Source organism: Sceloporus occidentalis, unplaced genomic scaffold, assembly GCF_023333645.1.
Source record: "Sceloporus occidentalis isolate IW3139 unplaced genomic scaffold, rSceOcc1.0.p SCAF_2, whole genome shotgun sequence".
Classification (NCBI taxonomy): Eukaryota; Metazoa; Chordata; class Lepidosauria; order Squamata; family Phrynosomatidae; genus Sceloporus; species Sceloporus occidentalis.
The window spans coordinates 199393349-199412929 of record NW_028316982.1 but is presented as its reverse complement, the minus strand read 5'-3'; the positions used below and the strand labels follow the sequence as shown (position 1 = coordinate 199412929).

The 19581-nt window shown below is 38.5% G+C and overlaps 1 protein-coding gene across 3 annotated transcripts in view; it reads right to left on the bottom strand.

Moving 5' to 3' along the window:
• Positions 1-262: 262 nt before the first annotated feature.
• PRDM15 (PR/SET domain 15) overlaps positions 263-19581 on the bottom strand; it is a 53077-nt gene continuing 33758 nt past the window's right edge. For 2 of the 3 annotated variants that reach the window (XM_089511970.1, XM_089511971.1), the window contains exons 14-25: positions 18079-18173; positions 15725-15856; positions 13799-13933; positions 12728-12891; positions 11327-11406; positions 10278-10397; positions 8669-8800; positions 7174-7260; positions 5431-5606; positions 3789-3869; positions 2793-3002; positions 263-2024 (exon numbers count right to left, since the gene is read on the bottom strand). In XM_089511970.1, the coding sequence (XP_089368096.1) occupies positions 1542-2024; positions 2793-3002; positions 3789-3869; positions 5431-5606; positions 7174-7260; positions 8669-8800; positions 10278-10397; positions 11327-11406; positions 12728-12891; positions 13799-13933; positions 15725-15856; positions 18079-18173 (1895 nt within the window). In that variant the 3' untranslated portion in view covers positions 263-1541. The remainder of the gene's footprint in view (positions 2025-2792; positions 3003-3788; positions 3870-5430; positions 5607-7173; positions 7261-8668; positions 8801-10277; positions 10398-11326; positions 11407-12727; positions 12892-13798; positions 13934-15724; positions 15857-18078; positions 18174-19581) is intronic. The other variant, XM_089511972.1, reaches the window with a different exon arrangement.

Below are 19581 nucleotides of genomic sequence, written 5' to 3'. Positions count from 1 at the left end.
GACAGGAACACTCTGCACAGCAGTATTTTGTTACAAGACGTTAATACATCTTAATTTTAACTTCTTTCTGCAATGCATTTTTCTCTATATAATCTGGATATGCATTAGCATATTGCAGTTAGACAGTAACTGTCCAAAGCAATGGTGAGGAAATCAATTAGTGTATACGCAGCTGGTCAAATATTTCATTTTCTTGGTTTGGCTAAGAACTGATACAAAGGCAAGAGAAACATTCATTCATTCTTTTTTGTCAACTGCTGGACTACTTTCCTTTATTTTTCTGAGGGTACAACCATAGTCATTTCATAAAAGACACAGACTGAAATGTCATTTAACACAAGAGATGGCAGATACAAAGTGTAAGGGTGCAGAAACCAAATGCCCTTTTCAGCCTGGGCAGAAGACACAACAGTTCTATAGCTTCCTACCTTTTCTGCTCAAGTCTTTTGCATTAGTATTAGTTTAGGCTGCCTCCTTGTGGGCAACATAACCTACAATCAGTATTACCCTAATGCTTACACCTAGACAGTGTAATGCTGTGTGCTTCATGTTCCTCCCTCCCCCACCCAAGAGAATCAATGTATCACTTATTACAAAGAGAACAAAGAAAGGATGCATGTAATTGTTTTTAAAAATATCCCTTAATTTGCAAATATCCACCAATAACACAGAGTGAAGTACAAAGGGTATTATGGAAAAATGACTCTTGACACCCTCCCTCTAACCCCCAAATTTATGACATGATAGAAGAAGACTACTTGGTGAATTAACAGCCAGCTGGCAAAACTTGTTTTCAGTGGGAAGAACTGCTCTTCAAGTTTCTTAGCTAAACATGATTTGTAATCAATAAGCAGTCCTGCAATAACTGCATTAAAACATTAGGGGTTTGGTTCACAAGATGCTTGATTCAAAATTTAATTTCACTAGACAGAAAACCATTTCCTTGCTCTTAATATCACCTTGGCTATTTTAGATGATACCCCAAGTCGTCTTACTGGTAGAGTGGATTACCCATCACTATAATGGAAACAACTCATGAAACGAGGTACATCTCACATCACAGACTATCCCCACCCTAGTGTCACCCACTTATGTTCAATCAGATACAGGACTGACCTAAGAAATTCAAAGCAAAACTCTTGTTTTTGTGCTCAGTTTTGTTCTTACGTCCCAGTGAAAGGCTAACACATTTTTAAAGGAGTGTAATCTTTACACTTAAACATTCTTGCACTATGATTTTTTAAAAGATTTCAGTTGCATTTACTCTTTATTTTTCCCCACTTCTTTGTCAAACTTATCACAATTTCTCCCCAAGAGTGAGTAATGGTTATGAACTGTTGCTATTCATCTTTGTTTCTTTAGGCTTCCTGTAGAATACAAGATCCCCAAGACCTCTTCTGTATTTCAAACTGCTGGGCCAATATCAGCATATGTTTCACTGTGTAAATTTTTTCCACCAACTCTGGTTTCCAGCAATTGATTCTGTTTACATGTCCTACAGGCTTCTACAAGCCCCTCCACAGTTTGGTGTCAAATATAAGTTAGTAGCTATACATCTGTTGCTGTTGCTGCTCGGTCTGAACCTGCTGCTCCCCTGTCTGCTGTTGACTTGGCTGGGCCTGAGTCTGTAGGACATCAGTCTGAGGCACTGCCCTCCAGGTTAAAGGATGCTGTTCTGATATCTGGCTCCCTAATGGAGCAATGGAGTTCACCAGAGTTGTCAAGTTTATAAAATGGGCTACTGACTGAGGGTTTGTTGCCTCAGATTGTGACTGTATTTGGATATCGTTTTGGCGGTTACCGTGTAACATGGCAGAACCAGTCACTGTGTCAAAAGTCACAGTGAGAATGGAATTGTCTAGCTGTAACTGGCGTTCAGGAGTGGCAAGGTGGCCTACAGCCACAGGCTGCAGATTTGTAAACTGGGTTCCAGCAGCTGTAGTGATAGGAGTAACACTAATGTTGGTCAAACCAACAGAGCTAGAAGGGGCTGTGACATTCGGGTCTCCAAGGGTCACCACCACCTGAGGAAAAAGAGAACTCAAAATTAGTATTTATATGCAGTGGTAATTATCAAAGCAATGTGTGGCCCTCTAGATATTGTTGGACTGCAACTCTTGTCAGCCTTCATCACTGGCTATATTGGCTAGGGCTGATGCTAAGTCACAGTCCAACAACATCCCACTCTGGTGAGAGTACCAGAGGTAAGTGCTGCCTGTTAGTGACAGTTAGCTTTGTTATCTCAGGGGCGCAGGGGTGTATCTAATGGATGTGGGGAAAGTCAAAACTTTAAAAAATGGAACAGCCATATGAGCAACTGAGATCAAGAAGTCAGGAAGACTGTATGGCTTCTCTTTGATTTTCATAAAACACTTTTTGTTAATTCATACAGGTCTGGACTTGGTCTGGATTGCAATAAGTCTGTATTTCCATGATGGTGTACTGTATTTCCAGTGTGATAGTATTTCTAATCTCTTTCCAATTTCCAAAATTATTCTCATGGTCATATCTGTTTGGCCACCTGACTAAGCAATGGGCCTTGATCTGTCAGAGAATTTAGTAGCACACACAGGATGCTTGCACAGGGAGGCAGACTGTGTTTCCAAAGAACTCCAGCAATTAGCAGCTTCTCCTTTCCCTATTTTTATCACAATGATGAGAATTTTACAAATTCTTGTATCAACATACTACTGCAAAATCCTTACAGTCATTAAAATGCTTCTGATGCTTACAGCACCCACAATCCTTTAAGAGACATCTCTTTCCTTTTTTCTTTTGCAAATGACACTCACCTGCTGAATGCTTTGCACTGCTGAATTGGTCTCATCCCCCACATTCCCTGTAAACTCCACTTCTTTTTCGGTATATTCACTGAAGGCAGAATCTTCAGGCACTTGGGTTTCCTCCTCTTCGTCAGGCTTATGCTTTCGTTTATGGCCTCGTTTATGAACCTTCATATGCTTGCTTTCTGATAACTCACCCTGTTCCAGGGCTAGATCTGGCTGTATGGACACAGTTTTCAATGAAACAGTGTCAAAGATCTCCTTCAATATTTACTTTTCTTCAACAGAAGAATTTCAAGGATAAACTCTAATTTAAAATTTCTGGATTTAAAAAAATTAACTAAATTTGATTCTATTTGTTTAGGATTCAGTGAAGACAATGGCTCTCTCTCATGCTACAGCTGATAAATTAGCACAGTGAAGCTAGGAAGATTGTGTGATTGCTAATTATTACCGTTGTGGATGATCACTGTGATTATCTTGTATATATTTGGGATTTACACCGCTATGTCACAGACTGTGGATTCCACATGACTGAGCTCCATCTGGAACTCAAGGAGTGACTGCAAAGATCTTTGAAGTAGTGTTAACACATTCTACACCTCAGTCATGGATGACATATATAGTGTGTGGCAACAGCTCCCTGAATTTAAAGTAATATAATTAAACATATGATTTATAATGCATCTTTATTCAATAGCTGTTTATTAGTGAAATGATGCAGCAGCAGCAGCAGACGTTTTGCTGTGCACAATGCCAACAGCAACAGTTGTTGCAATTGCATTTTCGTAAGGTAGCTCTATGCAAGGGCTAGAAAACTATGTACATGTTGAGATAAAACGTGAGATTCTAAGAATTGTAAGTCAAGAAGAAGCCCAATGCACAAAAGAACCAAGAGTATAGTTTGTCTGCCTCTTTCATATAGTCTGGAGGCTTATGTAAAATATAACAGGAAAACCTGAAGTGGCATAACGATTTCACATTAGGCTATGATTTCAACTTTACCTGCACAATTCCTATAGAAGAAGCATCTACTGTAGTGGTCTCTGACAGTTCGTCCAAGTCATCAATTCTAACTGAAAGAACCTGCAAATAGAGGTATATAATAAGAAGAACAGACTTTCAAAGCGACATGACCCTGCAATTATGCACAAGGGATGGTTCTCCTAATATGTGTAACATAGAGAATTGATTTAATACTATGTTTTATATAGCCATTCCTTCTGGAGCATCAGAGGAATAAATGGGAGAGCAGGGTCCCACTACATTGCCTCAATTAAAAAAAAGAAAAAAGAGAGAACTAGCAATGATAGTTTTTCATTCCATCAACACAGCTGAGAGAGTGGCAACCTTCTGAGATCTTCTCTCAATGAATTGTTCCCATTCAACCTGGCCTTTATAAAAATGCTACCTTTGCAACAAAATGCTGCAGTATAGCCCTAGGCTCTTGTCTTAAAAACTCAGTATCAAAGATCCAAAATACACTGAAGAAATAATCCAGTTTGAGACTGCTTTAACTGCCTGGCTCAGTGCAAGGGAATCCTGGGAATTGCAGCTTATCATGACACCAGAGCTCTCTGACAGAGAAGGCTAAATGTTTCATAAAACTACAGTTCTCAGAATTCCCTGGCATTGAGCCAGGGCGGAAAACAGTCTCAAACTGGATTACTTCTGCAGTGTGTTTTGGAGCAAAGACAGCTCTGGCTTGGGTTTTATTTCAAGACCATTCATTGTTTTGATCATTTAAGAAGTTCAATCACTCTGCATGCAAGGCAGTGGAGTGAAAGGCCTTAGAATGCAACTGAATGCTCAGCTTGAATATATGGCCTGGAAGGAGTTCTGAGGGGACAATTTGAACAGATTCATCTCTGCTGCAACCTAAGAGGAAGGAGGACCATTTGACAGAAAACCCATTTAGCAGTCTGATTTCCAGCCTTTAATATTAAAGGAGGACAATTGGTGCTGCAGGCTCTACCTCAGAGGAAGCAACTGGCAAAAGCACCTCTGAGTATTCCTCCCCTAAGAAAATCCTATTAAAGGCCACCATAAGTTCACAGATGACTTGAAGGCACATACACACACATCCTGCAGGGCTAATGAAATCTATAAACATTTAGGATAGCATGAAGTTGAAGGCTTTCACAGCTGGCATCCATAATTTTTTGTGGGCTTTTCGGGCTATGTGGCTGTGTTCTGGAAGAGTTTATTCCTGACATTTCACCAGCATCTGTGGCTAGCATCTTCAGAGAATGCCAGCCTCAGATGCTGGCAAAACATCAGGATAAACTTTTCCAGAACATGACCATATAGCCCAAAAAACCCACAAAAACTATTTAGTATAGCCTTTCAACTTGTACTAGGGATACAACAGGAACAACTTTACAGGCTATTCTATTCTATCAGCTCAACCTAGAGTATAAAAGTCAATGGAAAATATAACAGGATTGTTGTACATTATTGGCTTTATGCCTCTGTTTTAGGCAACTAATGCTGCTGGATAACCCTCTAAGACACAATGGCAATATTCAGTGTGAACAACACTGCAGCAGTGTCATAGCCACACTCTTTAAAACATGGTTCCCTCTCACCAGTCTCACTAGGAAGACATCAGAAACCCTCAGTTTTAAAAGTCTATCTCCACACTTACCTCTGGGTGTTTTCGCCGCATGTGACGACTCATGGAAGCTCTCGTAGAAACTTTTGTCCCACAGAGCTGACAACTTTGGGCTTCCACCTTATCATGAGTCAGTTGGATGTGTTTCTGAAGCATGTAATCAGTGACGTATTTTTTATCACATACTGAACATGTCCACTGCTTTCCCACTATGTAATAAGTAAAAGTAGATCTTGAGTATTCACCCTCAAGTATGATATCTTAATACTTAAAGCATTTCAATCACAATAATATAGAACATGTTATATGTTGTAGTATATGGAATGAAGATGATACCATTTGTAGACACTTATTTACTGGTTAAGCTGAACTAGAATAAAGAAGTGGAAGGCTGGTGAAAAAGAAGATGGGCTCCATTAAGAGTGTACCTTGGATGCCTGTAGACAACCATCAGAATGACCCTTGCCATATGAGATCATGGCTGTAACATTATTTCAGATCAGTAATGCTGGAACCTCAACAGCTTACTAGAAAAGAGGACATTTAAGCTAAGCTTCCCTCTCACATTTCTGACCTATATCAACTTAGCTGATATGGCAGAGATCTTGACTTATTTCTGCAGATAAAACAGCAGTCTTCACAGCAAGTTAAAGTTTATTATGGCATAAATCAGACTTGATCAACTCACAGCTCATACATGGCCCTCAATCTTATTTGGCCATGGCTATTTATGAACAAGAAAACCATTGACCACAGTGGGAAAAGCAGCAAAAGACCACTGTTCTTAAATTATACATTCGTGAAAGAGAAACCACAGAACATGGTGGTTACAACATATTTTCACTGGTCTAGAGCCAAGGTTCCATGATTTGCTTCTCAAGACTAAGAGGTTGTGGAGACAGAAACCAGAGTGTCAGGACAGGAGCAGTGAAAGACCTCTGGGGTTTGCATCTCTCTCTCTTGTCAGAATATAAGAGACTTCCAAAAGCTTCCCAGTTTGGGGAAGCAGTTAGCTCGGGCGGGGTGGGTGGGTGGGAGGGAAACTGCACAAAATAAAAGATTGCAACTGTCATATTCAAAGGCAACTTCAAAGAGAAACTTTATGACAAACAATTGAAATGAATTCAGAGACATAACCGTGTTGTCAAAGGCACAACAAGATCCCTTTGTAAACTGAAATCAAGAAATTCAGCTGGATCATGTGGCCTGAATGAAGATGAAGTGCGTTCTAGTCCAGAAAGGATTATGCCATAATAAGCATGCTAATTTTATGGTTCTGCTGTTTTTGTCCCCCCCCCCCCCCCCACATGCATTACTTGCTTTTAATAATTTGACAAATACAGGGAAAATTGCAATAACCTATCAAAATTATGTTTTAATTGAATAGTTGTTTTAAAAAAGCTTATTCACATTCAGTTCAGAGTATGTACAAATTAGTGTCCAAAAACAAAATTCATTAGAATAATATTTATATGGTCCCATACAAAAAACAGCTACTATTTTGGAAATTATCAGAAAGATTTTACTGTGCTATACATTAAGTAATGCTACATGTTTAAATACATAATCCAAGATGGGTAAATATTGTAAAATATACTAAACAAACTACCCACAGCACATTTCCAATTTTAAATTTTCTAAAATAGAGGCATTAGATTCAGAATTATGTGTTCTATACATGACCAAGAATATCTTGCAGGTGCACAATCTGGAATCTCTGCTTTCGTTTTCAAAAACCAGTTTTTAGGATTAATAATAGAGGAGTTCATCATTTACCTGTGTGAATTAGTTTATGGGTCTCCATTGTGTTCCTCTCACTAAAGGTCTTCCCACAGAGCTCACACATGAAGTCTTTGATCCCTGCTAATTAGAAAACATGTTTAATACCAAAATTATAATCTTGCCTTGTGGCAAATGTGAAATCTTGTGTTACAAAAGATAACCATTCCTTCAGATGCCAAGTTATGTCAGTGTTTGCAGTTCAGCAAAACAAATGCTAATTGGGGAGTGACTCCAGAAGGTAGTGCTAGAGGTGAGTGTAAGACTTGGGGAGAGAGATCTATATATATGCTTAACTCTTTGGCATTTAGTGTATGGACATTTGCTTTGTCCACTATGAAATCACTGGGACAAGTGCTTTGGCAATTTGAAATGAACTACTCTCAGTAAAATGACACCTAGCTGGATTCACATATGTAATGACAAGGGGGGGGGGGGGGTGAACTACTATCTCTCAGCACAATTCAGAACATTGGTGCTCATTTGGAAGTTTAGCAGGGGAGTGCAACTATTGTATACCCTTGACCGAAGAATGGTACAGTCCTTCTATCTGGGATGGTTGTCTTCTTCCAGTGCACCTTTGGGAAGGACGCACATGGAGCGGTGAGGTACCCCCTCCACAAATCTAGAGTAATGGCAAGTTATGTACGGTAAGTGTCTTCAGTCCAGCTTAGCAAAAGCTAATTGGGTTGTGAGTATACTTTTTAGTAGTAGCCATTTCTTCCTTCCCAGAAAGGTCCATCTGATGCCAATACATGCATCTATTTATATAATGACATCCTCTACAAGAAACTGGGAGTTCTGTAAAGGGGCTAGAGCTGGTGATATATAAAACTGCTAACCTTTAATACAGCAATGAAAAATAGCCTTTTTTATCAATTATGTTCAATGAGTTTTCAGAAAGGAACTGACATTTTATTTTCAAATATATGAAAGAGCAATGGCAAAAAGTGATTTTGATAGATTAATAGTGAGGTTTGTGTCTGGTTGGAGTTTATAACTGATAATTGTGAAAAAATTATAAAGTGAAAGTAGCAAGGACAAACGATCTATTTGTTTCATAGATTAGGTATTAAATCAGAAAATGAACAATATAGTTAAAAGGTAATAAAAAAAGTTAATGCAAGAAGAAAAGGAGAAGTGAAAAGGGATACGGGAGAAGATTGGATGTTCAGTAGGAAGTCAAAGGAGAGATGAATGGTAGAATGATAGGGAGGGTTTACAGAACTTAATAGTTAATAGATAGAGGTGGTGTTGAATTCAGTAGGTTAGAGGTAGAGTGAGGATGAGGGAGGGACCGGGTTAGGGGTGAGGGTGAATATAGAAAATATTAGACAGTGATTAATTCTTTGTATGAATGTATTGTGTGGGCATTTAATTGTGAATGGTTTTTGTTAAAAATAAAATTTAAAAAAGGAAGGAACTGACAAAATATTGGGCAACATGGCCTACTCTGTGAGAGGGCCACATTGCTCCTGCCAGTTGTGCTCACCTGTATGCCTTTTGTAATGTTTAAGCATGTTAACTTTCTGTGCAAATTTCCGATGGCACTCCATGCACTCATACTCCTTTATCCCTTTATGAAGCTTCATGTGGTGGCGTAGTGCATGCTTTGTTTTCATGCCTGTAAAGAGGAAAGCTTAGCTGTTCTAAACCACAGTAAGGAAGCCCTTTTGAAAATGAAGAAATAAGACTTTGAATGTTTTGAGCCAATGACCACTTCTGAGGGGGAAAACTGAGTAAAACGTTCATTGGGACAACTTGTCTGGAACCACCTTTGAACTATGATCAATTTTAGAAAACAATCCACATAAAAGCTTTAGAAAACCCATGAAGGAGGTCAAGAAAAGATCACAGAACAGTTTTTAAATGGGACATTCGTAAGTGAAATGGGAAGCTCAGCATGAACTTGCACACAGTTTATTGAAAGAATTTTGTTCATTCAGCTGTTTGCTTTGGAAACACCGCTTAGGTTCAATGATAATTCATGACACTTAAGGCTGCTCAATGCAGTTCAAGTGAAGCAGAAAACAATTACAGAATGGCAAAGGAGCAGGAGACTGCCTAGTGAGGCTACAGGATTAGAAAATTCATATCCTAAGACATTTTAGAAAGAGATGTGTAATAGAACAAATTGCTGTAGAAAACTCAGGAAAATAAACTTTTAACATGGTTGCAGCAAATAAGAGAAGAACAGAAAGAATCAGACTCCCTCCCTCCTTTTTTTTTGCAGTAGCACAACAGAGAGATTTGTTTTTGTTTGTTTTTTAAAAGCCATTTTCTGTGTAAGATACTTCAAGCTACAAATACTTTAAATATTGTGATTAACATTTCAGTTAAAATAGTTGGAAGCAGGATCCATGAAGGAAGTAGGACTTTCTTTGAAACTAAATGTACAGTGTTAAAGATCCCTAGGCCTAATATTTGTAAATAATTGTTAGTGTCCCATCCTTCTTCCAGTGAGTTTAAGGCTGTGTACAAACGTCCCCTCCTCCCTTTTATTTTCACAATCACTCCATGAGATAAGCTGGGCTGAGTGATGGTGGTTTGCTGGAGGTCTCCCATTGAGCTTCACTGTAAGGGAAGGTCTACTTCACGTACTCCTGGTCTTAGTCTGAAACTAAGAACCACCTGAATTTTGGAGGAGGTAGCTATAACTACTGTCATACTGAAGAAGAACATTCCTACAGCCAAGATGCTCTCAGATCACTGGTGCTAAATGACTTGCATATTACTACAGCTTCTGTGTCATACTCATTGTTCCTGTAAAGAAAAACACCACCAATAGCAATAATTTTTTTATTACATTTCAGGCACAGTTATATCACCTTTACGCAACCAATGAATAAATGAAGCTTGAAGTCTTATACACTATATATTTTGATAATACATAGGGGAGACAGCTTTGGGGTCACTGTCATATACAATTAAATGGATGTAATCAATCCAGAATCCTATTCACTGCTGTATAAAACATAAAATGCACATTTCCAGTAATTTATAAGGAACCCTCCTGAATACCAATAAAGATTGATAACCAAAAAAAGAATGTTCTTCTTGGCGAACCAGAGATTTTTTGAGATACAAAGGGAGGCTCATACCTTTACCACATTCAGCACATAGATATTCTCGGATATTATCGTGGACTCTCATGTGTTCTTTTAACATGTCCTTCCTTGCAAATGACTTACCACACTGTTCACAGGCATGACTTTTCACACCTATAAAGCAAACAAGGAAAAGAAGGAGATTGGGGGGAAATGTACATTTCATGCGCAGCTAAAATCAAAAGCACATCTTTTACTATCTGTATAAAGCTGTTAAACGCTTTTCTCAAAACAAAATGTTTTAAGGAAAGATGTAAAATGAGAGAGAAGCAAAGACACATGAAAACTTGTAATTAACAGAACTCTCTAAGCAGCTGTAAAAAGATCTGCTAAATGTGACAAGATAACATACAAACAATGTAACAGATAAGCAAAATAAGGGGAAACAGAAAAGGGGAGAGAAGGGGCAGAAGAAACTATATTATCAGGGTGACTGAAGAAAGCATAGGGAATGGAATAGGAGATGCTCCAAATTGTATCCTGCATTGGAAGGGTACGAGAACTGACCATGTTTCTTATCCATCAGGAAAGGACATCTCATCGAGGGATTAGAGAAGCAAGAGCCTGTTTTTCTCATCCCAACCAGTTATGGATGAAATAGTTTTTGTTTTTAATCTGACTCCTATGTACCTCTATTCCTGTCAAGCTGTCAAACTCTCTCACCACTCCTTGCCAGGACTGCAAAATTTAGAAAGGCAAGTGGGGGAGGAAGATCCAGCCAATTCACAATGCAAGATGCAACTATCAACCAAGGCTGGTGCTTCTAGCAGACTCAACCTGCTTTATAACTTCTCTAGGCTGCAGGTAATGTATTAAGAGCATCTTCCTATCTTAAAGATCCTTTCTCCCAACCACCCACACCTAGAGAAAGCATACGTTTGGACAGAATTTCCTCAATGCAGAATTGAACATTACAATTAAGAATTACAAATTACAACACAGAATTAAGCACTACTATCCCAGCCAGTAGAATCCAATTACAGCAAAAAGCAGCAGCAGAACAAATTTTTTTGTTATTAAGAACAGTAATAAAACAAATCTACCTGTATGTATAAGTTTATGCCGTTCTAAATTTCCTATGCTGTTAAAAATCCTTCCACAGATTTCACATGGATGGATATATCTAAAATAGGAAATAAAGATCAGCTACCAACAACTTTTTTTCTGATGAATTGAAAATCTACAATCTTAAAGGTGTATTTTTATTTGAAAGAAAAGAAATGAAACCATTGTTTAACAGGGTACCATTATGCAGAAAACCAAACTGCATTTCAATATATTTGTCTTTCAAGCTACTAGATTATCTCCTTCATGGGTTCACAGGATCAAGATTTTTGTTTTTAATATTTCTGCAGATTACAAATGAGCACTGAAATGTTTCTATAGATGGCACTTTTAGTTTTTAAATTTGTATATGGATTTATAGCTTTAAAATTTTGTTATATAGGCATATGCAATTATACATGAAGAACATTGTTTTACACTATCCAACTAAAGATAATAAGAAAACATCACATCCTTTTCAGACAAAAACCTCTTTTATGCTAGGATTTTATGTACATTCTCATCAACTCTAATAAAGATTATTCCTATGGCACAGTGGGCTGATTGAGGCAAAGCCAAAAGGTAGATGGTTTGTGCCCAGGTGTTACATCAGATACTGTTTCTCATTCTGTTTCTCCCTGCCTCACACAAAGCCTTCATGTGAAGCATAACACTGCACTCCCACATTATTTCTACATTATTAGTGAAAGAGCATTTGTCAACTAATTTTGCTGCTGCTATGATTAACTGTGTTACACTTCAAACTGGCAAGAGGGGGGGGGGAATGTTTCTTCTGATGTATATGTGCAAAACTACCTTAAGTTATTTTCTCTAGATAATATGCTTTCAATCAGGAGCAGGCAACTTTAAAACCCACCCCAAACCCATCAGGAACTGCAAACCATCTGCAGTTAATGATTTTGGCATGGCAATGGCTATGGGAAAATCTGAACATTCATTTTAAGACCAGACGTACTGGGAAGATATGCCCTGAACCTTATTTTGAAGGTGAACTAGGTTTCCAGGGGTGTGATTTGGCTTTAAAGAAAAGTGACTGCTCCTCTGTGTGTTGTTTTGAAGAAAAAAATACTTATCTTTTTGCTGCTGCCCCTTTGTGAATATTCAGCAGTGGAGTGTAAAATTCATAAATGGGAGTCACAAAAAATGTGTAGTCCCTTCCTACTTTAAGCAGAGTCCTAGCTGAGTATTAAAAATCCATTAAAAGCTTGTCCCTGACTACTCATCTTTCCTAAAGCTTCATCATCCTTTCTAAGAAATGTGTTTTAGGTTGTAATCCTGTCTCGTGTTTCTCACTCAGAGGTTCCCAATGAAATGAGATCTGCCCACAGCAAGCTGTGGAATGCAACCATAATTTAGTTTAGACAGATGAATTTGCTTACTTCTGCACATTGGGGTCAGGCAGGTTTTCCCGATGAATGACCATGTGTGCATGGTAAGTTGCCTTCAAAGCAAAGCGTCTATTGCAGATACTACAGCCATAACCTTTCTCCTTGTGAATTTCCATGATGTGTTTGAGATATTCTTTTCCTCTGCCAAATGTCAACTATAGAATGAAACAAGAGTGAATGTAACACATTGGGAAGATTGGGATGCACCTTTCAAAACAGCCGCCACTTAGCCAATGCAACTTTGGAGTATGTAAAGTATATGCAATCTGTTCTGCATTTTGCTGGTGGCAGTGAAGTTTGATGGAGTTGATGAGATGGCTTAGAATGCTCAATTGCTCAGGGAAGAAAAATGAAGTCAAGCATTTATGAAAGATGTGAGCACTGCTGATTTGGCTGGAGTACTTCTCACAGGAGAGATAGATAAGAACTATACTAGGAAGTATGGCCCGGTACAGAGTTCCCAAAAAGGGCGGTCTGCTGGCGCCCTAGTTTGCTCCCCGAGGAAGCTGCAGCAGACAAACCGCGTGGCTTCCTCGAAGAGCAAAAAGAACCTGCAAAACGTGGGTTCTTTTTGCGGTGCCATTGTGATGCCACAGTGCGCCAATGGCGCAATTGCGACATCATTATGGTACTGTGATGTGCGGATGCTAGACGTCCATTGCGTCAAAATGGTGGCGTCCATTTGTACAGGGTGCCGCCATTTTGACGTACGGAAGATGTGCTAGGGTTGTGGGGCATCTGTAAGCGACCCCCCGAGGCAACCCTAGCACGTCATCAAGACGTGCCACGAAGCCCGTCTGTACCAGGGCATCAAAAGCTAAGGGAGGAAGATTTCACAGTCCCAACACATCTCAATATCACCTGCCTTAATATTTATTTGGTTTAGCTATACCCCCTATGGAAGGATAGAAAGTAAATAGGTTAATAAATATGCACACCAGAACAGACATAGGTTTCTAGATCAGAGCATAAGGCTAGACATTTTCTGACTATTTTAGATATTTTTCATGTCTATTCTCCCATTTCATCTCACCACAAAATGTCTGAAAGGAGTAAAACTACCTGGCACCTTTTGCAGCTATACTTGTGAGGCTCAGAATCTACACTTCCATCAGAATTTTCATCATTTTCCTCTGAAGAAATTCCAATTTTGCCAATAAACTCTTCTCTCTGGTGATCATCCATGATAGCTATGTCCTATGAAGAGCAGAGATGTCAATTCAAAATCTTACTGGACTCAAAAAACATTTTCAATGGCTATAACATGTCTGCTAAATTCTCTAAAATAAAGAAAAACAATAATTCCATCTGCTTCTCAACTAAATTTTATTGATAGCAAAACAGAGCCATACGGAGGAGGTCTCCCTGCTCTATTCCCTATTTTCAGATAGCCAAACTTGCATGAAATTGGGAAATTATGAGATATACTATTTTTTTTAGCCTATCACATGGAAAGGCTTTGCTGCTTAAGTGCCAGCAACAACAAAAATTCTTCAATAGTGTAAACATGAAAATGTTATGTCAATTTATGCTTCTTTGTGCTTTTCCATGACATTTTATTCCTACTGAGAGAACAAGTACAACCCCCCTTTTATTCTCTACTCCATTTCTGTACTAATTTTTTATTCTAGATCTCACAGCCATCCTTGAAGCATAATTTTTTTCAACTAGACATATGATTGTGTGGAGAGAACACAGGCAAATTAGAATGCTGACAGCAGCCAATGGGAGCTAAGCCAGGAAAAGGTGGGGTCTGTTCCCAGAAGTGAGTATAAATAGAGGGGCAAAGCAATGTTTGGGGTTAGGTAGGAGTTTTATTTTACCCTGAAGGATTTAGCAGCTAAGGAGGCTGAGGAGACTCCTATGAGGTGCAGTTTAAAGGCGTTTAGTACCCCAATTAGGGGAAAGAATGGTTCATAGCTGAAGAGAGATGTTGATTGTACCCTGAGAGGTTAAGAGCCACTGAGGCTGGGATAGATTGCTGTGAGGGGCAGTTGGCAAGGGTTTTTAGGTACCCAAGATGGGGACAAGGAATGTTCTTAATTAAATTGTTGTGATAATATCCTGTGGGAGATATAGTGCTTGGTGACTAGTCGAGTCACAGATAACCAGAAGGGTTAAAAGATACAGAAGACAGATAAAGGTTCTGTGAGAATTTAGACTGTAAAGGAACATTTATAAGGCTATAAAGAAACAATTACAAAGATAAGCAAAAGGAACTGTTTAACCGTGTAACCACTAAAGTATTTACACACAGTATTCATCTTGAATGCCATCCACTAAGAAAGATACTGTATTCAACCTGATTTGTAAATAAAGTCCTTTTGTTTGTTCAACAAGCAGTTGTCTGAAGTGGTTAAAGGAACATATCCAAAATGATACAACCAGAGAGAAAAGTCTTTTAGGTTTGGGACACATCCAATAGCGGGTGCCAAGTAATTGGTGCCAAGCTTGGGGGGGGGGGGAGTTGAAGACCCAGAGGGCTGGCATCTAGAGAAAGTTCTAGTGTAGGAGGCACTACAGATGAAAACTGAGTTCAAGTGTCGTGTCACAAATTAGGTGGCGAGCTGGTGGGATAGTTGCCACCAACGTGATAAATTGATGGCAGTGATTGAATTTAAAAGACCCACTGGGCTGCCATCTGAGAAAAGTAGATGGGTGGGTGAGTACAAAATTTGGTGACAGCAGTGGCACACAGTAAAAAGGAGTGAAATGTTTTAAGAAATTTTCACAGTGCCATGTTGTCACAGTTACAGATTATATTATATGTTTCATGGCTTGTTAGATCTTAATGCAAACTGAAACAATTGAAGTTGATAACACTTCAGAACTGACCTTCACCCTTTATTTCTTGTTATACCAATCCAGTCAATTGTTTTCCTGTGAATTCTGTATGTATTTTTCAGTTCTTGGCAGCTTCTTCCTACTCTTACTTAACTTCAGGCTTGATTCAAATCAGACTGCACACTCAAACATTAAACATCCTACCTTAAAATGAACATGTATATGATCTCTCAAGACATCTACTCTGAAGAATTTACGGCCACAAATTTCACAGGTGTATTTCTTGTCTCCATGTGTCAAGAGGTGCTTGTTCATATTGCTTCTACATGAAAATACCTGGAGGAAAAAAAAGGTTAGTGGATCAATTTTGTTTTCCTGTCATATGTGTGAGATACAACTTACCTCTGTTCTTCCTTTAAACCAAAGGTAGGTGATACGTAAAGACACTTATGTCCTTTCTCTTATCAGAGAGAAGCAGCTGAAGAATGAAGCAATATTTAGATTCACAGTCTAATAGGGACTCAAGTCCATCCAATTTATAACAGTGGCTTTATCTTCAGATTCCATTACTGGTCTTTTCCTTCTCCACTGGCAGAGAATGAACTTATTAGATCTCTCTCTTGATGTTTGAAGTTATTCTACATTACACTGTACTGTACAGAGGTTTTCTTTCATACTATAGTTATTGTAACAACTTTATGGGATAGATGCTAGCTACTAAAATCCCTTTTAAAAAATATGAACTATGACCAGAAATATATGAACAGAGGGCAACAGAACTACTGTCCAAACTATTACTTCCTAAAACTATTTCTTGAAGACATTATTTTAGTAGGAATTTGACTCTAACAGTATAATCTTAGGACAGTGTATGTGAAAGTAAGTCCAAGTGAATGGAAGTCCCATTAAACTAAACTGGAAATATATCTAAACAGAAGTACATAGGACTGAAGAGAATATATGTTAATAATGTAATACTTTATCCATATGCATAGTTCCACCCGCCATGCCACAACATTAAGAAATATCATTTTGGTTCCATGTACCTACTTAAAGTATTCTTCCAAGGTACTTCAGATAAATCTCAAGTTCTGAAAATGCATAACTGAGGATATGTGCCTTCCATGTTTTTAATATCCAGCAACTGACAAAATCAAGTCAATAAATCCAAAACCTAGCATGACTAATTTTGCAAGACCAAGGGGGACTCTAGATTGGTGCTTCTTAACAGACTCCTCTATGCCATATATTAATCTAAGGAGACTTCCTAAAGTAAACTGCAATTTTTGAACTACAACTTCCACTATGCTTATGGGCTGTGTTTGACTCAGAGAACTGAAGTCTAAAGCATATACAGGGACAAATGTTTCCTACTCCTGCTATAAAGAGAATTGATTATAAAATCTTTGACTTTATGAGGGTCAGATGGCATTTAGGGAGTATCTCAGTGTGGAAGATACTCCTGGTTTTTGTTTTTTTTGTGGGGGGGAGCAGATTTGTTCAGGGAGGTTTGTCTTTGCCTTCATCTGAGGCTGAAAGAACGTGACTTGCCCAAGATCATCCAGTAGGTTTCCATGACTAAGCAGGGATTTGAACTCTTGTCTTCAGAGAAAATGCTCAAACCTGCTCTCCTGCTATTAGCTTGGTTCTTTATCAACCAGACATTTTTTTAAAAAATAGCCAAAAAATACAGTCATCGTTTTGCTTGTGGTTTTATATATGCTTCTGCATGGACTCTGCTATTTGTGGTGAATGTCAGTAATACAGATGGGTAGTTGGGAGATAACAAATATGGGACTAGTGCACTGAAGCTGTGAAAATACCCCTGTGTGAGCAAATTCTCCAGAAGGGAACATCCAGAAGGGACCATATCACTCCGGTTTTGAGGTCCCTCCACTGGCTGCCTATTGGTTTCCGGGCCCAGTACAAGGTGTTGGTTATTACCTTTAAAGCCCTAAATGGCTTGGGTCCAAGCTATCTCAGAGACCGCCTCTTCCCATACAATCCTCCCCGCGCTCTCCGGTCCTCTGGGAGGAACTTGTTGCAGCCTCAAAAATCGAGGATTGCGGCGACCTCCCGGAGGGCTTTCTCTGTTGTCGCCCCTAGGCTCTGGAACGGCCTGCCGGATGAGATCCGTCAATTAACATCTTTGGACAGCTTCAAAAAGGCTGTCAAGACGGATCTCTTCAGGCAGGCCTTCCCAGACTGAAATATCCCGGCCTCAGGATCTTAGGATTTCCCCCTCCTCAGTAATGTCTCCAAAGCCCCCTTTTCTTTAGAACTGAAGTTGCAGTGGTTTATTGGTTGGTATTATTTTGTTTAATTTATTGTTATTTTAACTAGTTATTGTGGTTTTAAATTAGATATGTTGTTTAATAACTTTTTAAGGGGGGAGGGAAATAAATTGTTTTTATGCTGTATGTTATTTTAATGCTGTAAACCGCCCGGATTGGTTCGCCACAGGGCGGTATATAAATAAAAATTTATTATTATTATTATTATTATTATTATTCTCCGATTCTAAAACTAAAGTTGTACCATTCAATGAGAAATCCTACCTTTCCACATACAGGACATCCAGAAGGCTCTTTTTTGTATCTGACCATGTTCTCTGCACTGTGTTCAAATTCCTCTCTTTTCACACGCCTCACTCCTTAAGGTAACAGTTCCCACCAAAAAAAGAACAAATGTAAAATAAAACATGTTTTTGATTTCATATGAATAATAACACATTCAAGACTACAGCAAAGCATGGAAATTACATTCTGAAAATCATGCTTAGTTTTTGTGTTCCACATTACTACACAGATGGTTTGACAATTCATCCTTGATAAAATGTCATGTTTGAGTTTTATGCTTATATCAAGTTTTGAATTTTGTTCTGTCATGTGCAATCCTTACTCTCCATCAACCGTAGTATGGTAGCTCAACTACTATGACTCAGTTATTCCTAATGCTATGACTTTTCATCATGAAACAATCTGTGTATTTAACAATAGTATATAGTGTAAAAGCAGAGGACAAGTATGAGTAGCTCTGTGACTAATGATGTAACTGGATGTGTGCCAAAAGAATGTTCAGCTGCTGACATGCTCAGAGGTGAAAGAAAACTCCAAAGATGCACAACACATATTATAGGAACATGGAATGTGAGAAGCATGAATCAAGGAAAGATAGACATTGTAAAACCAATGCTAGATATTTGTAAAAAACATATAAACATTGCAGTACTTAGGGCGAGTGAGCTAAAGTGACCTAGTAAGGGACATTTTGAGTCAGATAATTACATAGCATTTTACTCAGGAAGTGAAAAATCTAAGATGAAATGGGGTGGCATTAATAGTAAGGATTGATGTCACAAAAGCAGTCAAGGGATATAATGTGAAGTCTGACCCAATAACATCAATAAGCCTTCAGAGAAAGGCCATCACTATAACCATAATCCACATTTATGCTCTAACTATAGAGACAGAAGAAATGAAAAGATTCTACACTGGAGTCCAGGAGGAAATTGATCACACACCAAAACAAATCATATGGGATTGGATCACAAATGCAGAAAACCGAGCATAATCAAAGATTGTAGAAGAATCAGGCTTAGGATCAAGAAATGAAGCAGGAGATCAAACAACTGAATTTTGTGAAATCCAATTTGTTCATCACATACACATTCTTACAGCAACTAAAGTGGCGACTGAATACATGGGCATCACCTGATGGCCAATATAGAAGTTGGGTAAACTACATAATTGGAAGCAGAAGCTGGAGAAGCTACATTCTCTCTGCAAAAACAAGACTGGGAGCATATTGTAACACAGACCATAAACTAATAATATCAAAAATTAGACTAAAGCTAAAGAAAAACACTAACTCAATCACTGTATGAAACTACAACCTGAAGAACATCTCCTTAAAAATGTAAAAAATAATGTAAGAGATAGATTTGCACTATTAAGCATGATTGACTAGGAGAAAGAAGAACTCTGGATGGAAGCCAGGGACATTGTGAGGGAAGAATTCAAAAAGATAATATGCAGCCCAAAAGAAAGAAAAGTCCCATG